General features: G+C 32.2%; 1 protein-coding gene across 1 annotated transcript in view; it reads left to right on the top strand.

The window, feature by feature from the left end:
* The window catches only part of CDH9 (cadherin 9), a 137,788-nt gene that overhangs the window by 43,999 nt on the left and 67,330 nt on the right, over positions 1-26,459 (top strand). Inside the window, exon 2 of the mRNA XM_021076628.1 lies at positions 347-622. Within this exon, the coding sequence (XP_020932287.1) occupies positions 395-622 (228 nt within the window). The 5' untranslated portion in view covers positions 347-394. The remainder of the gene's footprint in view (positions 1-346; positions 623-26,459) is intronic.

The following is a 26,459-nucleotide window of genomic DNA, read 5'->3' as shown; positions in this document are numbered from 1 at the left end:
ATTTAGGAACACTCAATATGATCTTTGGTGTATTACAGAGCTTACTTGGTATTAAAATACTTTATATTTTAAATTAAAAAAATACATTTATATGCTGTAATGCAGTGGTCGTAAAATTAGCTCTTAAATTCCTGTTTAATTTATTTGTGTTATATACGTTTCCCTACTAATATGTATGATATATAAGTTTTTAATGAGAGTTCCCTGTTGTAACATGGAAATATAATGTATTTATAATATATTATTTATAACATTTAAATAACATTCAGAAAAGTTTATACAATTTATAGGTTATATGAAGATGAAACATAATCTAAAAAACCACTTTTCTTCCAATACTTTTCAGGGAAACAGACAGTACATAGAATTTGATTTCCTGCTGAAGCTGCAGATAATGAGGACTTATCATTGCCTACCACTATTCATCTGGACCTATATGTTTCATGCAATTGATGCTATCCCATTTCAAGAAAAAACTAACAGTAATTTACCAAATGAAAGGATAGTGAGTCTGACACAAGATGAGGGTAAAATCCTACACCGTACCAAGCGTGGCTGGATGTGGAATCAGTTCTTCTTGTTGGAAGAGTATACAGGTACAGACACACAATATGTAGGCAAGGTAAGAATCTTTATATGATAAATCCAGTGATAATTATTTTTTACAGCAACTCTCCTTATTTCTAATGAAGATTTTAAAACATGTGACTAATGAACAATATGCAGAAGGCATGATAATGCAAATTCTTTTGGTAGAACAGTGTCAGGAATGTGATTCATTCAGGTAGCTAGATTAGGTCAGTACCCATATTAAGCCTCAAAATAAAGTAACTAATATGTGGACTTAGCTATTAATTAGTCAGCTAGATATAATTTAGTGTTATGTGTGTGTGAATCTAAAAGATTAAGCAAACTTTCTTTGAAATTTAAAGACATAGATAAATAATAATGTGTTATATGAGGCAAAGAAAAATGCAACTGTAATATACTAAAATTTGCTAAAATATATTGGTCTTTGATGATGAATAATGTGTGAGAATTAAGAATAATATGCTATGTATGAAAAACAAATATATTCTAATACTTCTAGATGCTTTCGTTTCTTAATCAGTCAAACTGAACTACTTCCTGCCTGAAATCTAGAACAAAGGGTTTGAAGCAGAATGAGGAAGAAAAGAAAAAGGAAACAGAAAGAAGACACTACCTTTAGATTTCATTTTGTTTTAGTAGACCAAGTGAAAAGTTGCTCATTAGTGGTTGAGAGCAAATGGCAACAAGGAAGATGTTACTCCCTTCTTGTATCCAGTTTTGAGGAAACAGATTTATTACCCTCTCTTCTTCTGGGTCTTGAAATAGGTGAAAGGATCTTTCTGATGGCCAGAATTTTCTTTTTATCTACCCTCTCCTGACCAATCTCATTCATTCTATTCCAAACATAAAATAATTTTTTTGTTCACTGTGAACTATCCCCAATTTATGCCCAGTGTATACTGAGATAGTTTCTAAAGTCTGGTAGTTTCTAAAGTCTGAGCATAAAACAAGGTAAGTAATTACTAATACTCACAGCACTCATAGATCATATATTTATTTTTTTTATTCTTGGCACAAGACACTAGAAGTGCCTTTAATGGTATAAACAGTATTTGACTCACTGGCAACATCAGGCAAATAAGACAGAATCAACCAAAAATGAAAACAAGAAAAGTAGCCAATATCACAAAAGCCATGCTTATTGCTATTAAATCAGACATGCATTTATCTGTGAAATTGCAAAAATCTTGGCCTAATTCTTCATTTTCTGTATGTGAGGGTATACTTTTCCTTTTTTGGAAACCTATTATTTCCTTTTCTTTTGATACCTCTCTCCTCTGGTTCCATAGGTCATACTCATGTTGACTCATACAATTTACTTGCTGATTCTTTTTTTCCTCTTATTTCTCCTCAGGTGAGTCATATGGCACTCTCCAGTACCCCTCATTTAACATCACTTTTCACACTATAGTTAATAACTAACATCAGGATATTACAAGTTCAACTGACAAATGTTTGTGTCTAAGGACTTGAAATTGCCTTATGATTCTTTTTCTAAGGCAGTATATAAACGCCACATTCAGTTCACAGGGCCTTGCACAAAGGGATCCATCCTTGGAGATTCACAGATACAGAAGAATAGATACAGATAAAAAGAGATACTTGTAATCCTAAGGCAATCAAAGCTCCACTATAAGCACTTGTTTTTAGCTGTAAACAGAAATGTTCCTTCTAAAAATTGAGTGCACATTGTTTAATTGACCACTACTACTGTATTGACATTTAAAAATATACATTATGCTTTAGATGGTTTGCACCATCTTGCTTATTTTTAATTCTGTAGTCTGTCAAAAATAGTAAAAGTGTGTGCCTATTTTTATTGAATTACTTTTCATAAAATATTTTATCACTGGTCTTGGGAAATTAGCCTCTTTTCTGCCATGGACAAGATAGAATGTAACTTTTTGTGTCTATTTGACAACTAGATCATGAACCCAAAATAGAAAACCCATTATAACAATCAATATTTTTTTAATGAGGTTGTTCAAACCAAAACAGTGTGTCAAAACTATTTTTGTATTATCCCTTGAAACAATGTTCATATGAAAAGGAACCTTAAAAGAAATAAAACACTAAGACTACTTTTTGGAAAAAATACTTTCTCTGTTTTGTAATAGGGTCTTGTCTTAGATATGCCACCCACCACATATTTAGTTCATTGTAAATGTGATTCTGCTACTCCTTAGCATTTATTAAGCTCTCAAGGGTCTGTAAATTCTCTCTTAACCTGCTCTCCTTTTGACATAATTATTCATATATAAATACAGAGGCTTGTGAAGCTGTCACCCCTGAACCTGGGCAAACACATGAGTTATGATGACAGTTTAATTTCTTAAACACCATACAGATTGTCCTTTTGACAGCCTTGCTCTGGTGGTCCTGGGTAAACTCAAACCTGTCTTCTAAAACACACTGCATTGGTAATATCCTGTGTGAGGTAAAGATCTACTTTATTTACTAGGCACCAAGATTAGGAAAGAATAGGAGCTTCCAGTGGAAAGAGATTTTTCATAACCTTTTTCCCTTATTTTTCAGAAGATAGGTATCACAAAAAATGTTAAAATATATTAATTTATAGGTGATATAAAATTGTATAAAGTTGGAAGGATGTTTCATCCTTGGATATAAAATCTATGGTCTCATTTAAAGGAAGTAGTTTTAGAACAAAGTAGCAGCAGCAAAATTTATTACATGTACACACACAAATATGCAATTTACAAGTTTTAGTTCTGACTGTGCCCTTCAATAATGGCACAGAATTTATAAATCAATTAAACTTTCCAAACCTCAGATTATTTTTAGGTTAAATTAAATTTGTCATTAAGATTTCTTCAACTTTCTGATATTTTCTAGCATTATGGAGGAAGTTGGGTCTGTAAGCAGTAAATGCTAGTAAAAAAATTAAAAATTACATGTGGATAAATTCAAGAAGATGGGATTGCATGTGGCACGATAAAAGAACACACACTCACATGCCATACGCCTATACACAAAAGCTAATCTAATGAGATGAGGTTAGACCACTACTATGAAAGACCTCAGATTCCATGCTGAGCTGATTTTACACACAGCACGGGATATGAGTACCCTTGAAAGCTCTTGTCATTGTGAGTGGAGTACAAGTCTGGGATGATCAATTTGCTTTCATTGTCAGGATATACTGGAGGACCAAGAGAATGAATAAAGAGAATATTTTTATAAGGAAATGCTGTAGAATATTTTCTTATATCATTTAGATGTTGTAATACAAGAAAGTAAGAAATATTGAAATTAACAGTAATTTTTGTTTTCACAATAATTCAATCTGAGGTTTACTAATTATGTTTTCTATAATAAGGGAAATATTTGTTTCTTACTCAAGAAGATTACAAAGTCATAAAAACTGCCATGTAGTAATTTTCATAGACACATGTGACTGAATTACTGGGGCAGAATAGTAATACTGCTCAAAAGAAGTATTAAAATAAATTTAACAAGAAGCAAAGCAAATCACCTACAAATCAGATTTTAAAAAGTAAGTGCCCCCCCCAAGGCATAGCAAAGGCTCCTACTATTCTGTTAGAAAAACTTCATATGAAATTTATTTTTTACACGTTAGATCTAGATGTTGAAAAATCATTGCTGTTATGGGTTAATAACTGATTGAACATATATCTATAATTATTGAGAACTGAGCAGAATTTAAGTATTTTACTTTAGTACCTGGATGTTAAAACACATTTATTGCATGGAGAGACAATGTTATAAAGATAATATTTATTATATTTTAAGGAAAATATTAGTATTCATAAAATAATTTTGAAATAATTGACCACTGCATTTTAATTCATAGGTATGCATTTATACTTGCTTTGTTGAGGACAACTGACATAGTGCTGTGGAACTGCCTATAAATAGTCCTCATCTAAATTTGATAAGGTATCTTTTTTATAGAATTAGCTCTCAATTTTTCATAGTTTTAATTCAAAAACTTTTACTACTCCATAGCTGAGATAATCAAAAGTATAATCAGAGTTTTAAAATGGAAAGGAGTTCCCGTTGTGGCTCAGTGGTTAATGAATCCGACTAGGAATCATAAGGTTGTGGGTTCGATCCCTGGCCTTGCTCAGTGGGTGAAGGATCCGGCGTTGCCGTGAGCTGTGGTGTAGGTTGCAGACGCTGCTCGGATCCTGCATTGCTGTGGCTCTGGTGTAGGCCTGTGGCTATAGCTCTGATTCGACCCCTAGCCTGGGAACCTACATATGCCGCGGGAACGGCTCAAGAAATGGCAAAAAGACAAAAAAAAAAAAAAAAAAAAAATGGAAAGGAATTTTAACTTTATGAAACTCTTGGTTACAACTGGATACAATTGGTATAGGTTTAACAAAATGATGGAAAACAGAGGTACCAACTGCCAAATATAGTTAGAAGCTTGGTTTATACTCTACTGAGTAATCAAACAGTGGGGAGATTCTCTCTTGAGCTTTTTGTATGTTGATTTATGCACTAAATATGGATATTTCCCCCAAGCATATATAAAATAATGTACTTGGACAGGCAATTTTCTTGTAGGCTTTTAGTGTATGGTAATATGATTTGTACAGAGACAGAAATAAAGTCTGAAATTTCCTGAAGGATATTTGATAAATTTTTATACCATATTATGGTGTTTTTCAAGAATCTAAATAAATGGTCTTTATAAAGGTTTTAGAATGTCATCACTTACAAGGCAGTACATATAGCAGCTGCTTCTGATTTATGGGCACATTGTATCCCAAAATACTCTTTATAGGTTGGTTGTTTAAAACTAAGAACGTATGTGAAAATTATTAAGCATTTCGTTTAGGTGCTCTGGATAGTCTACAAAGGCTTATTATTTCATACTGAGTTCTAGAAAAATCTACTTTTACAATACAGTGTTATCATTTAATTCTTACTGAGGATCCCCTGACTGCCAGTACTGTATTACCACATCATGGCACCTTCAAGTGAAACAGCCTTTTCACTTGAAGTTATTTTTCATTTCTCAAAAACATATTGCACACTGTTTCTTAAGTGATATCAATCTCTTGGACAAAATGTATATAGAAAAAGAACTCAAATTTACTTAAGTAGAATTCAGTGTTTAATATTGCATATTTCTGCCTATGTTTCTGTGTTCCCATAATTAGGTAGCCTTAGCTCTAGGCAAAGTGAAATCTTCCCTTTTTCAAATATTTGACCTCTATCTTACTATGTTCACAGTCTCTTTTCTAGGAACTGTCTAACCCTTTTTCTTGTCTCATGTCTTCTCTCTGCTTTAAGTCTTACATCAAATGTATCCTCCTACATAAAGCCCATCTTCATTCTCCCCAGATAGAATTTCTTGTCAAAATTATGAAATCATCTATCAAAACCTTATTTAGAACACATTTAAACTATTTTGGTGTACTAATTTAGCTCTTAGAATCTGAGAACTTTGGGCTTTTGAATTAGTATTTTTTTCCTCAAAATATTTGACATCATATATTCACTCAAAATTAATATTCACTTGCTCTCTCAATAGATCTTTATTGAGTATTAATTAATTTCGGTCCTGAGAGATTGAGACTAAATATAGAAAGAGCAGAGAAAACTTAAAAAAACATAGTTCTTTTTCCTGACACATGTTACACTAAATTTGATTTCATTCCTGTATTTGTTTTATTCAAGAGCCTTCATTTTAACCAAGACCCTTCCATTTTGCTCTAGGACCTCAAACATACTTTAGAACAACTTTCACTCCAAAATAATTACCACCTTCTTAATATAAATAATTTCAAACATGTATTTAGAATTTAAAAATAAGATTACAAAAATTCTGACAGAGTTAGGAATTGTAACTACATCTATAAATGTTTTCTTTAAAATATGATTTTTCCCCTAGACTATACATAAATGTTAAACCAGCCCAAAATATTGAATGTGATAAAAAATTATTGCAAATTATATGTGTGATTTTCCTGATATCGTCCATTGATTTTGGTGCTTTTAAACTATTTCTAATACTCCAACATTCTCTTCATCTACTTCAAAACTTGCAGAGGATCAAACCCACCCTTAAAGACTCATCAATGCTAAAGAAGAAAAGAAAAAAGAAACAAACAGAAGTAGTAGATTCTTCAGGAGGGCACAGGGAGAGGGATGAGGAAAATTATTTAAGTACAAACAATCATTATTGTTAATAGCAATAATTATCATTATCATTATAATAAAGGTAATTTGTGCTACCTATAAAAATTAGGTATAGAAAATTAAAAATTAATTAAAAAATCAAATATAACTATGATCAATATAAGGTTAAAATGTTTACATCCTTCTACTTACTTACTAGTTATATTTTTAACACTGGTGATTTTATATTGTTTATACACATTTTATTTCGCCTTTGTCATTCAATGCCATGTTTTTAGATTTTGTTAAGAGGTCAATATTAGCCATGCCATGTTATATCATATAAAAAATCATAATTTGTTCTATTTAGACTCTGCTTTTATACACGTGTGCACACACACACAAACACACACAACCTTGTATTTTATAATTTTTAATGTACTTTAAATTATCTTTATTTAGGCTAAATTACTGAAATTGAAATTTGCAGAGTCAAAGATATGATTAATTTTAAAGCTCTGGGTGCATATTGGTCATTTCCATTTTAAAAAATTTAAACTACTTCTCTTTCAAAAACATACCAAATTATGACATTTGCATTTGGGTATTTATTTGTAAAGTTATGATTGTATTTTAATGTGGATTTTAGCCTTTTATATTATTACTCAATTCGTTTAAAAATCTTCACACCTACAATGTGTGAATCAAAAAAAAAGAAGAGTCAGTAGATGAACTGGTCTCAAATTAATCATGTTTATTCATTAACTTAAGAACTGCCATTTTTCCCTATTCCAGTGAACACAGACATTTTTACCAGATTATCACAAATATTTAAATGTTCATTATGCAAACCTTTTGTAATTTGTCCACAGTAAATCCTTACAATTTGCATTATGGCCTTATAGCTATGGTGGTGGTGTTCATGGAAAAGGTATTAGAAAGATATTCTAAAAAATGTCCAGCCTTCTTTACACTGATTTCATAAGGTAATTGTATTCACTCTAGATATGTAATTAAATTTATACTTAGTGTAATTTCCTCAGCAAATATTCCATTTCTTAGCCAGAATTTCCTAGTGATGTGATAACTATAAATCATCAGTCAGAACTATACATTAAACAATAGAAGCAAAAATAAGAATTCAAGATTAATGAATAAGTGAGTTGGCAAAACTAAGGGGGAGGAGACCTTTTTTCCTACAGTTGGAAGCAATATATTTATACGTTGTTATTTTGTGAAAGTTTCAGCTCTCTCAGTACTTTCTAAAAACAAAAGGTTTTTTTTTTTTTTTGAAAAATTAAAATTGTATTCTCCCAAAGTTTATATTATATTGTTCTTACTCTATCAATACAATCAAGATTTGTTGCTATTGTGTATTAATGGCTTTAGGAAAAAAACCCTGTAATTTTAAAAACGATTCTGGTAAATTTGTGTCAATACTTGCAAAGAATGTGTATTGCTTAGTTATAGGGTAGAGTATTCTGCAATCTAAGATAGAGATGATAATGGTATTGTTCGATTTTCTATCATTACAATTTGTGTGTCTCCTTGTTCCAATTCTTACTAAAAGAAGAATATTAAACATCTTCCATTGTAAAAATTCTCTCTTTACCTTTGTCAATGTTTTCATTTATTTCTATGCAAGCATTATGTGCATGACCAATTATATTTGTTAATTGATGTTTCATAATAACCTTTTATCTTTAATAATACTACTTGCTTGAAGTTTAACTTGCCAGATGCAAACTTACCCATGCCAACTCATTTATGGTTGTGTTTTTATAGTTTATCTTTTTCCATCCTTTTCTTTTCAGGCTTTCTGTGTAATTCCATTTAAAATGCAGTTCTTATATAAACAGCTCAGAGTTAGTTTATGCTTTTTTTTTCCAGTCTGACAATCTTAAACATTTAATTGGAATGTTTCGTACCTTCATATAAAAGAAAATTAATGATATACTTAGATTCAAGCCTACCATTTTCTTTTGCCCCGTTTGTTTTCCTAACTTGTTTCTGCTTTCTTACCATCTTTTGGGTTAACTGCATATTTTTAAAAATATCCCAATACACATCATCCTTAAGCTACTATACTGTAAATTAAATGAATATTATATATTTTATAATCATCTACAATATATTTATAATTATATGTAATAGTCTTAAAGGAATATAATTTCCTTTGCCTGTAGAACTTTATTTTTGTCATGTATTTTCCTCCTCTCTATATTATAAACTGCATCATACACTGCTAACATTTATTATTTAAGCATTTATTTATTAAAAAGTAAAATATAAAAAATATGTTATATTAAGCCCTGGTTGCCATTTCCAGACATTCTTTTTATTCTTTTGCATAGATCTTAATTTCTATGTGCTATCATTTCCCTTCAAACTGAATACTTCCTTTAAGTTTTACTTATAGTGTGAGTTTGTTGGAAACAAATTTTCTTAGCTCTTTTTAATCTGAAAATATCATTATTTCACTTTTATTTTCAAAAATATTTTAATTTGCTATAGAAATATAGATTGATCTGACAGTTTTAATTTTTTTTTTTTCCTTTTAGACGTTTAAATTTTTGCTACATTGCATTGTGGATTCTATTACTTTTAATAAGAAGTTAGTCATTATTCTTAGCATTGTTGCCTTGCATATAATTACTATTTCTTTCTGGTTGCTTTTAAAGTTCTGTCTATTTCACTGGTTCTCAACAGTTTACATCAGCAAGTATCTTACTTTGATACCTACAGATGTTCTTCTAATCCTGCTTGATATTCAGTGGCCTTCTTAGACCAGTAGACCTTTTTTCATCAAAGTTTAAAATTGTACGATCATTTTATTTTTGTGATCTGTTCTACAAAATTAATAAACACCATGGGGATGTAGATTTAAACCACTCAAACACCAGAATGACCAAGAGTAAAATCCCAAGTGAATGTGATATGATGACACTGGAATTTCAAGAATTCAAGTTGAACTAAAAATGCAAGAAACATTAAAAGACACTGAAATGTAGAAACACAACAGACTTAGACTAAAAAAAAATCTAAACTTTAAATTCCATCCCAATCAATATCCTTGTGTATTTATTTTAACTTTATTTTGAAAGTTAAAAAATATGGAGGGTGACTCAAATTGTACAAATAATTATACACCAGTTAGCAAAATTTACCAATTATGAATATCTCACTCATTTTTACAAACTGAAATATCTTTATTGATACAACTTGCCCATCTCAAGTGTATGTCAATGGTTTTTAAATATATTCAGTTGTGCAATCATTACCACAATCAACTTTAGAACATTTTCATCACCTCAAGAAGAAATCCCATACTCATTAGCAGTTACTGTCCATTTCCCCAAACCTGTCAATCTTAGATAGCCACAATCCCACTTTTGTTTTCTTTTTTTAGGGCCACATAAGGTATATGGAATTTCCCAGGCTACAGGTTGAACTGGAGATGCAGCTGCTGGCCTACATCACAGCCACAATAGTGCCTGACCCAAGCTATGTCTGCAACCTACACCACAGCTCACAGCAACGCCAGATCCTTAACCCACTGTGTGAGGCCAGGGATCAAATCCATATCCTCATGGATAGTAGTTGGGTTCATAACCCACTGAACCACAATGGGAGCTCCTCCTACATTTTTAAAATAGATTTGCCTACTTTGTATATTTTCTAAAAATGAAATCATGCAAGATGTCATTTTTTGAGCCCAAATTCTTTCACTTAGCATAATATAATTCATCCATGCTTTGCATGTGACATTAGATACTTCCTTTTTTAACATCAAATAATATCCCATTGTATGGATATACTACATTGTATTTACTCTTTCATCAGTTGATTGAAATTTGGGCTTGTTTCCACTTCTATTTATGAACATTTGTATAAGTTTTTGCATAAACTTGTCCTTGGGTATATACCTAGAAGTTTAATTACTGGATCATATGGCAGCTTTTTTTAATCTTGTAAGGAAGTGCCAAACTGTTCTCCAAAGGAGATGCACCCATTTTACATTCCTACCAGCAGCGTTTCGCTTGATTTTTGATTACTCTCTTTATGCAGATTTTATATTATGGCTGGACCTTCTCAATTTTGTCATTACTTCTAGGATTTGTCTCTTCCTGAGCTCAGGCTGAATTGAGCAAGGCTGAACTCTAATTTCTTTCTTCCTTTTTTTACTTTTTAGGGCTATACCTGTGGCATATGGAAGTTCCTGAGCTAGGCGTCAAATTGGAGCTGCAGCTGCCAGCCTACACCACAGCCACAGCAACATGGGATCTGAGTTGTGTCTGAGAGCTATACCACAGCTCATGGCAAAGCTGGATCCTTAACCCACTGAGCACGGCCAGTGATCGAACCTGTATCTTCATGGATACTAGTAGTTTCATTACTAGAGCCACCAAGGGATCTCCAACTGAACTCTAATTTATATTGCCAGCTGATGAAATCCACAATCCTTAGCCTTCTTGCTGACATTTTATACTAAGTTTCTTGGAGTTAGCTTTTGGGCATATAAAATTTAGTCATCAGCTTGGGGATGATGGGGACTTGAGGGTTCCATTCTCTGTGACTCCCTTCTGCTTAAAATTGTGCTTTCCAATTTCTATCTACTCTAGCAAACAAACACTGACCACTGTCTCCTCGGCCCAGTAATACTGATTCTTCCCGGGCTCCAACATACATACATATATATGGTCATAGGCTTTGGAATATATCATCCCTTTTGACTGATATTACCTGTTATCAAACAGTTTTGCCTGGTTTTTTTTAAGATTTTTATTTTTACCATTATAGTTGATTTTCAGTGCTCTGGCAATTTCTACTGTACAGCTAAATGACCCAGTCATATATATATATTTTTTTTTCTTTGTCTCACATCATCCTCCATCATGTTCCATTGCAAGTGACTAGATATTGTTCCCCATGCTATATGGCAGGATCTCATTGCTTATCCACTCTAAATGCAGCAGTTGGCATCTATTAATCCCAAACTCCCAGTCCATCCCATTCCCTTCCCCTCCCCAAACAACCAAAATGGATCAAGATGTGGTATATATACACAATGGAATACTACTCAGCTATAAAAAAAGTTTTGTCTGTTTCTGTCTGCCTGTATATCTGTTTGTTTGAGTCATGCTTTCATAATTATTGTCAGTGTATATATTTGTCCATGAAGCTACTTATAAGGATAAAACCTGCATATCAAAATTGCTTTTGCTTTTCAGAAAATATATCATGATGTAAATATGCATGTTTCATGAACTAGTAAGTCTTATTGTAATATTGTAAGATTTTAAAATGTTTCCAATGTGCTAAATCAACATAAGCTCTATTTTTCCCCCCCAAATAAATATTCACTTAGCATAATATATACAAGGTTCATCCATGCTTAGCATGTAACATCAGATACTTCCTTTTTAAAAATAAAGATTTTAATTTTTCCATTATAGTTGATTTACAGTGTTTTGTCAATTTCTACTGTATAGCAAAGGTATACTTATTATTTCTGTTTCATGGTTTATTTTATCAGGAAGAATTTTCAGAGAGCTTTATAAAGGAGAGTGTAATTCACTTCCTTACTGTGGTATGTCACTCTAAACAATACAATCCTTGGTATTTTAGGGTTCTCTTGTACATTAAGAAAGATGATGGCTTAATATTTTCTTTCTGGCAAGGAACTCAGACCTTCAAATGTAAACTGCAGTGGCCATTTGCAAATGTTTTCTATTCACTTCTTGTCTGGACCAGCAAGTCTATTAAAGACTGGCCTTTCTGTTTTTACATTGGCAGCTCAAATGCCCTGTGACATTAATGAGAAATGTCACTTCTTCTAAGGACATTCTGAACATCTCCACTCAACCCACCAGTATATCTCATGCATCAATGAGAGTATGAGGGCAGAAGTCAGATGTCACTAGTTAGTCCACATCTTTTAAACTATATACTCTTTTACTATATATAGAAGAGTTATATCAAATAAACATAAACAACATAATTTTGTTTTACTATGTTCTGTAAAAATATTTCCATCATATCCATTCTGACTGGCTTATTCTTTGAAAATACAAATTTTTACCCCCTAGTTCAATGTCTGGCATATATTACTACTCAATTCAATGTTGATATTAATCTAGACTTTTGAGCACAGGACTGTGATATTATCATCACTATTATACTTACTGCACTGATTAAGCACAAGATAGAGCTGAAAATGAATTGCCAGATAGCTTCCAAACCCAGTGAACTGCTTAAATGGAGTTTTGCAAAGGGAAAAAAAAAATCACATGGCATGGCTTTTTACTTACTCATTTTCATAAGTACAAAAATCATTATTTTGTTCACTAAACATGGCTTTTTCTTAATATGAAGTCATGATTTTAGGAAAATGGAGCAGAAGAAGGAAAATTATGTTTTAAAATATATTATGAAAGATATTTAAGTAAAACTGAGCCATAACAAGTAACATAATGTTATTTTGTTGATTTTAATGTAATTTAAAATGTAAAAATGCATTATAAATACTATTTTAACTTTAAATTTATTCATGATATTAAAATAAAAAATATCACAATATGAGAATGAAAGAAAATCCAAAGAAATATTCATTATTATGAATATTATGATAGTATATTATAATGTAGAGACAGTATGTTATGATAGAGAGTATATTATGACAGAGAGACAGACACTCAAGTCAGTGAATTTTTTTGTTGCTAGAATCCTTGAAAATCTTTGGTCATGGAAGAAGTTGAAATTGATGAATATTATTCTAAAATTATATGTTTGTAATAAATGCGAATTCAGTCTTAACTATATATCAATAGTTTTTATACCTTGCATTGTTCATCTTAAAGGATGTTTTTAAGTAAAAAATACAAAATGCCATAATGGTGATTGTAAGCTAAAGTACAAAAGCAAATGATATATTTATGCAATCAGGAATCTACCAAGACTTTCCACAGGCTATACTGACCTTAGTAATTTAAGTATTGCAACTTCTTAAGCCATTAACTAAAGTCATAGAGCTAATACAGAGAGTATATTGAGTAATTAATCTTAAAGTCCCACCTCATGATCAGTTATCACTTCAAAGCAGAGAAAAATATAAACTTACTATTATCTTGCTGCAGTCACCAATCCTAAGAATAAGACTCAGTGTTCCTACTCCTTGGTTTTATCCTGCTACCTGCAACCTGCATCTAAAGTGCAGCCCCAGAAGAGTTTTTCAAATGTTTTGCCATATGCTGCTGGTCCTAATAAGAATTATTTTAATATTTTTATTTATATGCATGATGAAAAGCAACCAGTACAGAAAATATACAACATGGATTCAAGAAACACCAATGAATTGAGTTTATCATTGATATTTCTTTTTTATTCCTCTTTTGTAATTGATCTGGTTCTAGTGATTTATCTTATATATTCGTAAGTGTGGTGACATGTACTGCTCCTGTCAGTCATCAGTCTCTTGTCAGCTTTCTCATAGTATTAAATTCCTAACTACTCCTAATACCCCTGATTTTTTTTTTTTCCTGCTTTCAAGTTACCTTTCTAATCCTTACCAGAGTAATTTTTCTAAATTATGCCTTGCAGTGTTCTCCTCTCCACACATTTTTAATGGTTCTTGCTTAGGGAAAATGCTCAAATGTTGAGACTACCATTCTTTTAAAACTCTTAACAGTTGAATATTCACTATCATTCACAGCATAATCAAATTTACTTAATTTACCATTTAATCTCCACCTCTCCCTGGTTTATTTATTGCCAAGACCAGCTCAGCAGGCTAGGGCTGAAGAGCGGGTGCTGTGAAACTTAAGGAAAAAGTTAACATAAAACAAGACACAGAGACATTTATCTTAAGTAAAGGTGAGAACCTGAGTTCTCAAGGTCTCAGGGACCAAGAGCGCCACCTCAAGAAACCACACTGCTTTTACTGTGCTCTTTGGGATTATGTCAAGTGAGGAGGGGGCTATAGGTGCAGGATATAGCTTTTTAAAATTATTTTATAAGTTCTTTTATTATTTTAAAAGTCACATAGCTGGTAGATGGTTAAGCTTTTACTCTGACCTTTAGGAATTTAACAATCATTAGCATTTGAGGAAACTTGGTGTTAGCTATCTACACATAGCATTCTAGCATAGTATTCTAGAGAATCATCACTGTGCTTCCACAAATGGCATGCCTATCTGTGGCAACTCCGTGTGCCTAGGTTTGCACCTCGGTTCTCTTTTGCTAATGCATATTCTGCTAACGACACCTCATAAACCACTTGGGGCCATGAGGTTCCTCTTTCTCTTATTCTTAAGAGGACGTATCATGCAGTGCACAGGTCTGGTGTGCCTAGACCAACGCATTATGTCCTCATTCAGCTGACCATATGAATAACTTATGCCTTTAGGTCTTTGTTCTTAAGCTTAAGTCATTTACCAGCAATGCGACTGTTTTTCAAGCAGGAATATGGGGTAAAGTAAAGCAGGACAAGATGGAGTTTTCAGCAAAGAGGCTAAGAAAATATTGTAGAAACATGTCTCACGATAATTTATACCTTCCATTTTAGTCTCTGACTATTAAGTTCTATTCAATTTAAAAGGTCTACATTTGATATCGCTCTTTATGATCCATTTACCCATTTGTCAGGTAGCAATTATTGTTTTCTCTGTGGTGTTAGTGTATATTCTATAATGCTTTATATCTTCTTAGCACACAATTGTATCTGTGTATGTATGCATACAATTGTGTTCAGGCTGTGGGGGAAAAAAAAAAAAAAAACCTAATTTCTTTTCAATTTCAATGTCCCTGGCACGGTGTAGGCATATGAACACACACACACATGTTATAGCAATAAGAAAAATTTCATTTGTAAATAGATTAAACTTTGCAAGCAAATATTCTAAGCAAATCCTATGCCAAAGCACATTTCAACAATGTGTTTGATTTTACCAACATATACAGATAATATGCTGCATGATAATGATTCATTCTAAACTTTCTTTTTGACTTGCAGGTTTTTATAATTAATGAATATTGTGCATTGAGAGCACAATGGGTAATGTTATTTAAAGTTGTTCCAACTAAACAGATATTTCTCTAAAGTTGGAATGAAAGAGTGAGAGTGATAATACATGCTGTAGTTAGTACTCCCCAGAGTATAAAAATTGCCTCTTTAACATGATGTGTTCAAGACTATAACCTTCGTTTGCATTCTATGAGATATAATACGACTGATGAATGAATCCTAATTTTCTCTCATGTCATTTCACTCCTGGTAATATGTGCTTCATCTTGACCATTTTTTATGGTGAATAATGCTGGAATCATAGAGTACACATTCTCTTTTCTGACTTTCCAGTCAAGGCTAGAAATAGAGGCTCCTATTTTAGTTTTGCATACAGCTGAAAAGAAGCAGAGTTTGCATTTATGTCATAAGGAACTTCACAGAAATAAAAGGTAGCTGAAATGTGTGAATTGTGATAAGAATGGTCTCTTCTATGTCAGAAGCATTTTTGAGGTTTTTACTGCTAACATTCTTTTCCTTGCTATGGATCAGAAAATTTAGAGGAAATGAAAGCTTATGTTGGTATTCAATTTGAATTATACGTGAAGATTCCGGGACTATTCTTTTTGTATTCGCAGTAGACATGTGAATAATTGTAGGGCTTGCAACATTTATGAGAAAAATAATCTTATTTATATGTATACAGCTATACAAAACAAGGTCAAACTTGCAAAATTAGTTTTTTTTCTCAAGTAAATAAGGTATTCTCTATGTAAATATATGGGAAAATTTAGTGAAAGCAGAGAAATGAAGGGGCTGATTATGAGTGAAAAAAAACTTCAGAATGTACTCAATTGTACAGTCATACTTCTTTGGAGTTGTTGCAATAATTTAGTTATTCTCTATGTTTATTTTAGGCTAATAAGTCTGGTAAATATAACTTGAACAATGAAGCTTGGTCGTAAATATCCAAACAACACAATATTAGGAAAATCCTTTATATTTACATGTTGCATGGAACCACATGTATTATGTGTATGTATAAATACTGATGTAGTAAGTTTTTCCTCATATACAGTTAAGGTTAGATAAATTGTTAGAAAAAATATAAACAAACCTATGAGGATTATTCTTTACCATAAGGCATTGTGGGAGTTTCCATTGTGGCTCAGTGGAAATGAATCTGACTAGCAACTATGAGGACGCAGGTTTGATCCCTGACCTTGCTCAGTGGGTTAAGAATCCAGCATTGCCGTGAGCTGTGGTATAGGTCATAGCCTTGGCTCGGGTCTGACATTGCTGTGGCTGTGGTGCAGACCAGCGGCTACAGCTCGGATTCAACCCCCAGCCTGGGAACTTACACATGCCACAGGTGCAGTCCTAAAAAGACAAAAAAAAAAGAAAAAAAAAATAGGCATTTTGCCTTATGGTTACTTATTAGGCTACATGAAGAAATTTAATTGATTAGAAAGTAGAGTAATTTAAGGTCAGTAACTATAATTTAAGTTATATATATAAAGAAAAAGTCAATGACTATTTAGTTTAGTGACTTTTCCATAAAAACAAAAACCTGACATTTCTCAAAATATTAGAATTCAGGATTTACTACTATATTTTACACATTTCATTTTAATTTAATAATGCAAAGTGTCATTTGAAATGCTCAAATTTAAAATTGGTTTTGTTATGAAGAACACATAAAAATTTTAACCCATCCATCAGCAGAAGACAAGGAAAATAAAATTCTGTCAGCTAAAACAAGGAAAAGATAATTAAAGAAGTAATCAGACAAAGGAAATTATCTGTATATCAGACAAAGGAAATTTTGATTTTAAAGTACGAATTAAACTCTAAAACTGTGTGTTGATATCTGTTAATTCTAACACTATGCTATATGACATCTAAGGTTTAAAATGAATGTTTACAAGAATTGTATAGTCAGTGGCATGGGAAGCATGAGCATATATTCATGGGAAAAAGCTAAATTTTTTTCATAACCCACATAATTGGCATCTCTGCCTTGTCTTACCTCCATGCTCTAAGTCATCAACTGTTATTTCAAAAATATAAAATTACCATCCTCCTACAAACCTTTTTCTGACCAATTAACATAAGAATAGATTCTCTACTTTATTCACAATAACAGAAATAATATCAAAACAATTATTAAATATAGTTCTCCTCCAATGAAACTTGTAAAAATGAACAAGTTTGAGATTTAGCAAGGACTTTTGAAGTACATTTTATCTATAAGTATCCAAACATAACAAAAAATGAAATAATAGTTAATAGTCGATGCTGCAATTCTCCCACCAGAAATGTACTCACCATATACAACCTTAGAAGTATTTGAAGATACACATACAATATAATTCATTATATCATTCTATATTATTACCAATGGCAACAACTAAAACAACCTAAACATTCACTGAAGATGGCTTAAATAAGAACGAACAATTCCTTCACAGTGAAAAAATAAGTATATAGAACTACTTGGTATGAGAAGCTGAGATAAATTATTTAGTTAAAAAAAGGGGCAGGGGTGGCAGAAGACCTTAAGTGTTAGGAGGACAAACAGCAGTTAACATTGTATATTTAAACTTCTTATATGTTCAACTGTATTTCAGGTCAATAAGCTGAAAAAGCTGAAGACAGATGGGATCTTTATATTCACTTGGGTTTATACATTTGTAGGGGAATCTTAATTCTTTACCATCATATGTTGCTTTCATGATAAGGAAAAGTACTACTCTTCTATCCAATTTTGCCTGGCATGAGACCCTGTCCAGATCTGGTCCCATTGCTCTCTAAATTCTTGGCACTTCCCCCTAACAAGAGTTAGACTACCTTATCATACCAAAATGCTTATTGTCTTTAGATCAGATAATTCATCTTATACCTCCATCATTTTATAATTTTTTTTCAAGTGTCCTGAACTGTCTCTCACCTCTTTGAGTTTGCCATCAACTGAATACCTATTCATCTTCCAAAATTTGCCTCATGTATCATCTTCCAGAAAAGTTTCCCTCAAATCTTCCCTGGGTTCGCTCACTTTCCTGAACATTTTTCTATAAATACTCTAAAACACCATTTTACTTATTTATTTGTTTGTTTGTTTATTTATTTTTCTTTTTATGGCTGCACCTGTGGCATCTGAAAGTTCCAGGGCTGGGGGTCAAATCAGGGCTGTAGCTACTGGCTTATGCCACAGCCATGGCCACAGAGGATCTGAGCCACATCTGCAGACTATGCCACAGCTTGTGGCAATACTGGATCCTTAACCCACTGTCGGCCAGGTTCAGCAGTGTTTGAAGACTAATGAATTGTTTCTAGTTGTCAAATTCTTGTTTCCTGCCCACAAAGCTAGTAAGTGTATTACTAACAGCAAAAGAGAGTTATTTTGTTTTAATGATATAATAGGAAAACTGTTTTACAGGTATGACCAGTTAAACTTTAATACTAATGCTACCTGTATGTTTTAATTCGAAGAGATGTTTTCTGATAGAGAGACTGACAACTGTTTTGTTTAAAAGGTACATGGTGGGTAGGTAGAGGATATTCTAATAAGTCTTATGTAATTGATGAATCTCCTCATTGCCTGTCCTGATAATATTACTAGGGGACTAAAAAGAATTGAAAGTATGAGCTGGAAATTTTTACTAAGGAAATAAGTGTTTGGAATTTTGCTAAATTAGAAGCTGTTCTACTGATCTCTTGTCAGAAAACAAAAATAACAGGTGCCTAAATATAACAGTATTTTTAAAATATTTTATTCATAAAGTCAAAATTCTTGCATTTAATCAACACTTTACCTCTCTGGGAAAAGAGATAAATGGAGAAAATTAGCACAGAATTTACAGTTTTATATATTTTATCATTTTGATTCCTAAGTATTCATTAAGAAAGGATAAAACCTAACTTAGCAGGCCAAAATCTAAGAGGGTAGGAAACAACTATTTCCTTGTGGTGGTCTCAGAAATCTGACTTCAGAGAGATAGAGAATCAAAAACATATTTCTCAATCTCCATGTTCTATATTGAGTGAGTTTGTGTGTATGTGTGTCTGAATCATGATAGACGCTTGTTCTGTACTGAAGATAAATTTTACGCAGATAAGAGAATCTTTTCTTGAATAAAACAAAACAATATTATAGCTCTGTTACAGAGCTTATGAAAACATGATTCACAATTTCTTGATCATATTTAGCATTAGCATTCATAATTTCTTTTTTATTTTATGGATTATTATAATGTTAATCCTGTCATAGACCTTGACTACCATTAAGAGCTCAGTTAATTTAGTAAAATGGATTAATTATCTTTATCAGGATCCTATCAGTATTTATTAGGAAAGGTTTTCAAACTCCTAATCGATGCTTATCTCCATTGATCTATTGGCATCCAGTCACAATATCCATTGAAATAATGTGTCATTTAAAAAGGATGACAAAGGAGTAATTACCAATCTGTACCAATGTTCATATTATATATGATAAACTTGAATTTGTGCCCTTAACGCTAGAAAAATATACACAAAAATGATGTAGATCCTCCTGGGTGTGTCTATTTCAGAAACTTTTGGAAGAAGGCTAATGGTAGCTATTGATTGATTGATTGACTGATTGATTTGATGCTTGTTTCACATGTTTGTAACAAGCTACAAAATATTAACTGTAATGCTCTTGCTAGGCTCAAATATCAGCAATGAACAGTTGCTATAACCACAAACCAAGAAAGATAGAATTGATATTCTATGCCTTTGTACTTAGCCTTATTTTTTCCATATGCTTTGAGAGAGTCTAAGACTTAAGTGGCTTTTCCAAAATAAATTTAAAGGTACTCCATGAGTTCCCATGGTGACAGAGTGGTAACAAGGACAAGTACTATCCACAAGGACATGGGTTCAATCCCTGGCCTTGCTCAGTGAGTTAAGGATAGGGCATTGCCATGAGCTATGGTGTAGGTCAAGACGCAGCTCAGATCTGGCATCTCTGTGGCTGTGGCGTAGGTCAGCCGGGGAACCTCCATATGCCACAGGTGCATCCTAAAATGACAAAAATAAGATAAAATAAGATAAATAAAATAAGATAAAATAAGATAAATAAAATAAAATAAAAGTAGTCCAGCAGGAGGCACCCCAAAGGGGACTTGAGATAGTCCTCTGGATTCGCTTCTATCTTACAAAAGAATGAAAATTATTTGGGGTACTGTTTTATACTCTGCATTTTCCTCTAGACAGAACAAACACTATTCCTCTAAAAGGACAGAAGTCTAAATGCTACAGATTGAAATTTATATCATTACCGGTAGTTCTAAATGATCAATTCTAACATGATTTAGTGAGTTCTGATCAATTATTATTCAGTATTTATATAAAGAGAACAGATTTTGGAGTTCCTGTCGTGGCATAGCGGAAACAAATTTGACTAGGAACCATGAGGTAGCAGGTTAGATCTCTGGCCTCCCTCAGTGGATTAAGAATCTGGCGTTGCTGTGAGCTGTGGTGTAGGTCGCAGACATGGCTCCGATCTGGCGTTGCTCTGTTTCTGGCTAGGCTGGAAGCTACAGCTCTGATTAGACCCCTAGCCTGGGAACCTCCATGTGCCATGGGTGTAGCCCTCAAAAGACAAAAAAGAACAAAAAAATAAAAATAAAAAAATAAAGAGATTGGATTTTTTTTGTAGGAAAATATATTGACAGTTTTTAGGAGAGTTCTTTCCATTAGGAAAATTTTGTGTGGAAAAATAATTATTAAACAAATTAGAAAGTGAGATCTTTAGAGCAGAATCAAAACCAACACACACACAATAATAGTAAAATGAGAATGTCTGGGGCTTTGTGATCCTATTGGTGGATTGTACAACAGAAGAGAACAGAGGTAAGGAGACTGTAATAGGAGGTTAACTGCTTTGATGAAAGGTCGATAAAAATTAGTAATAAAACCTTGTGTTTGGCAGCAGAAAGAGCTCTATACTAATAAACACATAGTGCTGAATTTTGGTGTAGTGGTCAGAGTGACTCTGTGCTAGGGCTTTCAAATCATAAAGAAAATCTCATACAACAAAATTAAAATTATGTGTGGATCTGTTAGTTTTTGTGTTGGTTGATTCATTGATTGGTGTGGGTAGAAATCAAGAGCATCAAATTTTTTTTCTTATTTTCCTTACTTAAAATATTATATATGGGATGATCTCGAAACATAGAAAATAAGAGGAGTAAAAGTAATAGAACATAGACATCATTAATAATTGTTCAGCTAAATGGAAAGGGTTTTGCATTTCAGCAGGATGTTAGAAGGGGTTAGTGCAGTTATACCTAAAATTTCTAAAGGTTAGAATATACCAACTGATACCTAGTTTACAATTGGAGCTATAATATATATTTGAAAATTAATGCAAATGAAATGACAAAGAAAACACTCAAATTTTAGAGATCATATGACTTCTCTTTCCTTAATATCTACTAGTCATTAAAATCATGCTAATTTTTAGTTGTAGTTTGTTTCCTAATTGAACTATTAATACTTTCGAGAAATTTTTATTTTTTAAAGTGGTTATCTTTTTTAATGTTGACAAAAATGTATAAATATTTTCAACATAAAGTCTCCAGTGTCATAATTAAATTATTAATTGGGTAGTCTAATGTGATGTTTAAACTTCCCAGTTGTTGTTTTATAATAGCACACCAAAGGTAAATTCTTTGTGTCCTTGAATTAATTGTTTTGATTTTTATCCTCACGTTTAACTAAATACTACTGAGTATAGAATTCATTTTCCAAATAACTTAAACATGGACATGAACATGAATAGCTTTGATCTTTTAGTGTCCAAAGTTATTGGTGAGAACATTCCCAGGAAGGTGATCAAACTGGAAGCATTTAGGATGCTTTCTCTTTATGTAGTGTTGTAAAATTTCATCATAACATAAGAGAAAGAAAATCAAAAGTAGAAGGGTCCAAATTCATATTTCATCACTTTATCATTTTTTAAACATTTTTGGAGATATTCCTGACATAAAATTAATCATTTTGAAAATAATTCAGTGGAATTTAGTACATTTTCAGTGTGCAACATCACTCCTATCTAGTTCCAAAACATTTTATCACCCTTCATAATATGAATTCCATGCCCACTAAGCCATTAGTAGCTAGTTCCCCTGCCCCCCACCCCTGTCAACCACTAGCCTTTTTTCTATCTTTAAGTATTTACCTATTTTGGATAGTTCACATAAATGGAATCTATGCAATGTTATCCTTCATTTTTGGTTTCTTTCATTTAGCATATTTCTGAGTTTTATCCACACTGTAGCACATATCAGTACTTCATTTCTTTTTATAGTTGAATAATATTATATTATATGAATATACCATATTTTGTTTATCCATTCATCAGTAATGGATCTTTGATTCCACTTTTTTGTTATTATGAATAGATGAATGGATTAAGAAGATGTGATATATCACACAATGGGATACTACTCAGCCATAAAAAAGAACAAAATAATGCCATTTGCAGCAGCATGAATGGAACTAGAGACTCACATACTAAGTGAAATAAGTGAGAAAGAGAAAGACAAATACCATATGATATCCTTATATCTGGAATCTAATATATGGCACAAATAAACCTTTCCAAAGAAAATAAAATCATGGACTTGGAGAACAGAGTTATGGTTGCCAAGGGGAAGGGGGGAAGGATGGACTGGGAATTTGTGGCAAACAGATGCAAACTATTGCCTTTTGGAATGGATAAGCAATGAGATCATGCTGTATAGCACTGGGAACTTATAGTCACTTATGATGGAGCATGATGGAGGATAATGTGAGAAAAAGAATATATACATGTATGTGTGACTGGGTCACCTTGCTGTACAGTAGAAATTTGGCAGAACACTGTAAACTAGCTATAATGGATAAAATAAAAATCATTAAAAAATGAATAGTGCTGCTATGAACATTCAGGTACAAGTATTCGGTTCAATATATGTTTTCAATTTTGGAAGGTACACAAGTAAGAATGAAAATATTATTAAGTGAGATATTGATGTTATGAAAACCTTTCCATGTTTTGTTGATCTTTTGTATATCATCATTGGGAAAAAGCCATTCATATCTTTTAACCATATTTTAATTTTGTATTTTGATGTTAAGCTCTAAGAATTCTTTATATATTCTGGATACTAGAGTCTTATCAGATATATCTGAAAATATTTCCTCCCATTATGTAATTACTGTTTTTTTTTTTTTTTTTTTGATGCACAACATTTTGGTTTGTTTTTTTCTATTACATCCAATTTATCTATGTCTTCTTTTGTTGCTGGTATTTTGCTGTCATATGTAAGAATCCACTACCAAATCCGAGGTCATAGAGATTTACTTCTATATTTTCTTCTAAGAGTTTTATATTTTTAGCTCTTAAATTTAGGTCATTGGTCTACATAGACAGTTTTGTTGTTGTTGTTGTCTTGTCTGCTTATTTGTTTTTCCTTCTAGTCTGTGCTTGAGGCATGGAGAAGTTCCTGGGCCAGGGATCAAACCTGTGCCAGAGCAGCTACTCTAGCCACAGCAATAACAATGCTGGATCCTTAACTTGCTGAGCCATGAGGGAACTTTTTGAGTTAATTTTTGACACCAGGTTATTTTTATCCGTACTTTTGTCTAGTCACTTATTGATATTTTAGCATAAGTTCATAGATTCTTTCTGGATTTCAAATTGTCCTTTTTTATAGTGAAATATTTTACTAGGGTGAATATAATTTCTTTCTAATTATAATAAACATACAATTTAGAATTTTTTTAAGTAAATTTGTCTTCACTGTGCTGACGCAGTATCTCCTGGGTGGAGTTTCCTATTCTTAATTTACTTATTTTCGAGTTGCCAGTTTTCTTCAAACATATCATTAACATTTTGTTTGTTTATATCTATATCTATTGCTATAGCCAAGACTCCTTAGTTTGTAGGAGACTTTCCCTTTGTGCATATGAAAGTTCTCTACAGAAAAATAGACTTTATCTCAGGAGGTACCTTGTGGGACTAATGCATGCAAAGGAGGAGGGCATTCTTTCCTTAAATAAACAAGGGAGACTAGTGTAAGAAAGACTTCTGGTTTTTTAAGAGAAACTCTCTCTTGTTTCAATCTGAAGGTCAACTTTCTCTTTCCCCCATGTTGATCAGGGGAAAAGGATAACAAAAAAATCAATCAACCAATAATGCCATTGCATAAACAATTTTTTACTAACTCCTTCAATGTTCATCCTTCTCATTTTCACTTTCCTTTTAATCTCAGCGTTTGGTATGGAAACAAACAAACAAAAACAGAACAAACTTCTCTTCCTCCCTAGACTGTTCTTTTTTGATTTTCTCTGTGTTTTGTGTCTCTTTTCTCAGAATAATGTCTTAGTAAATCCTACCCATTTGCTTCACTCCAGGAATTGGCTAGAAATAAATGATGCATTTGTCTTTGTTCTCAACAATATTATGAATTTAGATTTTTTTTTCATATTTCATTTGGTTTGTGAGAAAGAATAGGAAACTCTTTGTTTCCTTAATCTGTCTTTTTAAATCAGATATCTCACAATTACTTTGAGGTGGTATTTAACTAGAATCTGCATGTAAAATAATGTTGATTTATTTAAAATAGAAGATTGCCAGAATGTATTAATTAATTTGAAGTTGTATAGCATGGAATCTGCAGAATGCCTATATTTGTGCATCCAATTTGCCACCAAAGAAAAAATATTTAGGAAAGTAATTGCAAATATTCATAGGGATATCAATTTGACAACAAAATAATCTTCTAACTAGATTTCATGATTCCTAACATGTTATAAGTCTATTTCTCATTTATATTATATATAATTGTTTTTAATTAATATCATATAAAATATCCTCAATATCACTCCTCTAGCAAACTTGATTACAAGTTTCAAAGAGAAGTTTCTTTTAGTATTTGATGTGATATTAAAGTCTAGTAAATTTGATGAATGCTCTACTAAAATTCAACTAAATAAAGGCATATTTTTGAGGGAGCAAGTTAATGAAATGTAAAAATCAGATATATAGAAATTGTTCAATTATTCCCACTGTAATATTTTAAGAAACTATTAAAAACAAAGTACTAAGTACAGAAAGATAGTTAAATGTTCTCAGATAAATGAAAAAAGCACACGGGAGGATGACTTCATTGAATTATGCTAATGATTATGTCTAATGTTCATTAAGCACTAGCCATGACCCAGAACATTTTCTAAGTTTTCATATGTTTTAACAAATGTATTCCTTATCTTTAACAGTGATTGCTACTATTAGGATGATTTTATGGAGATGCAGAAAGGTTAAATCACTTCCTCAGGTCACATAATATCAATTTGAAGACCTAGGATTTGAATCCAACCTGTCTCTAGGAAACATACTTTATTTAAACCACTACAGCATACTGACACTTAGAGTAGCTTAAGATATGATATATAAATAGCTACACTGCAAACTGTAACTGCTAACTACAGAACAATTAGTGTAAGAAACTGCACCTGAAAATATATTATAAGCAGGGTAATGGTCCAAAGTAGCCTATATTCTATATTCAGAATCAGTGAGTTTGGTACATTATATGGGACAAGAAATCTGAGGTTGCTAATCAGCTAATCCCTCTGATGGTTAGAGGGATTGAGGGAAGGAGAGAGGCAGCAAGGGGGACAGAGGGAGAGAGAGAGAAAGAAAAAGAGATAGAGATGGACAGAGAGAGAGATGCAATTA

The sequence above is a fragment of the Sus scrofa genome, chromosome 16, assembly GCF_000003025.6.
Source record: "Sus scrofa isolate TJ Tabasco breed Duroc chromosome 16, Sscrofa11.1, whole genome shotgun sequence".
Classification (NCBI taxonomy): Eukaryota; Metazoa; Chordata; class Mammalia; order Artiodactyla; family Suidae; genus Sus; species Sus scrofa.
This window is presented reverse-complemented; position numbering and strand designations above follow the sequence as displayed.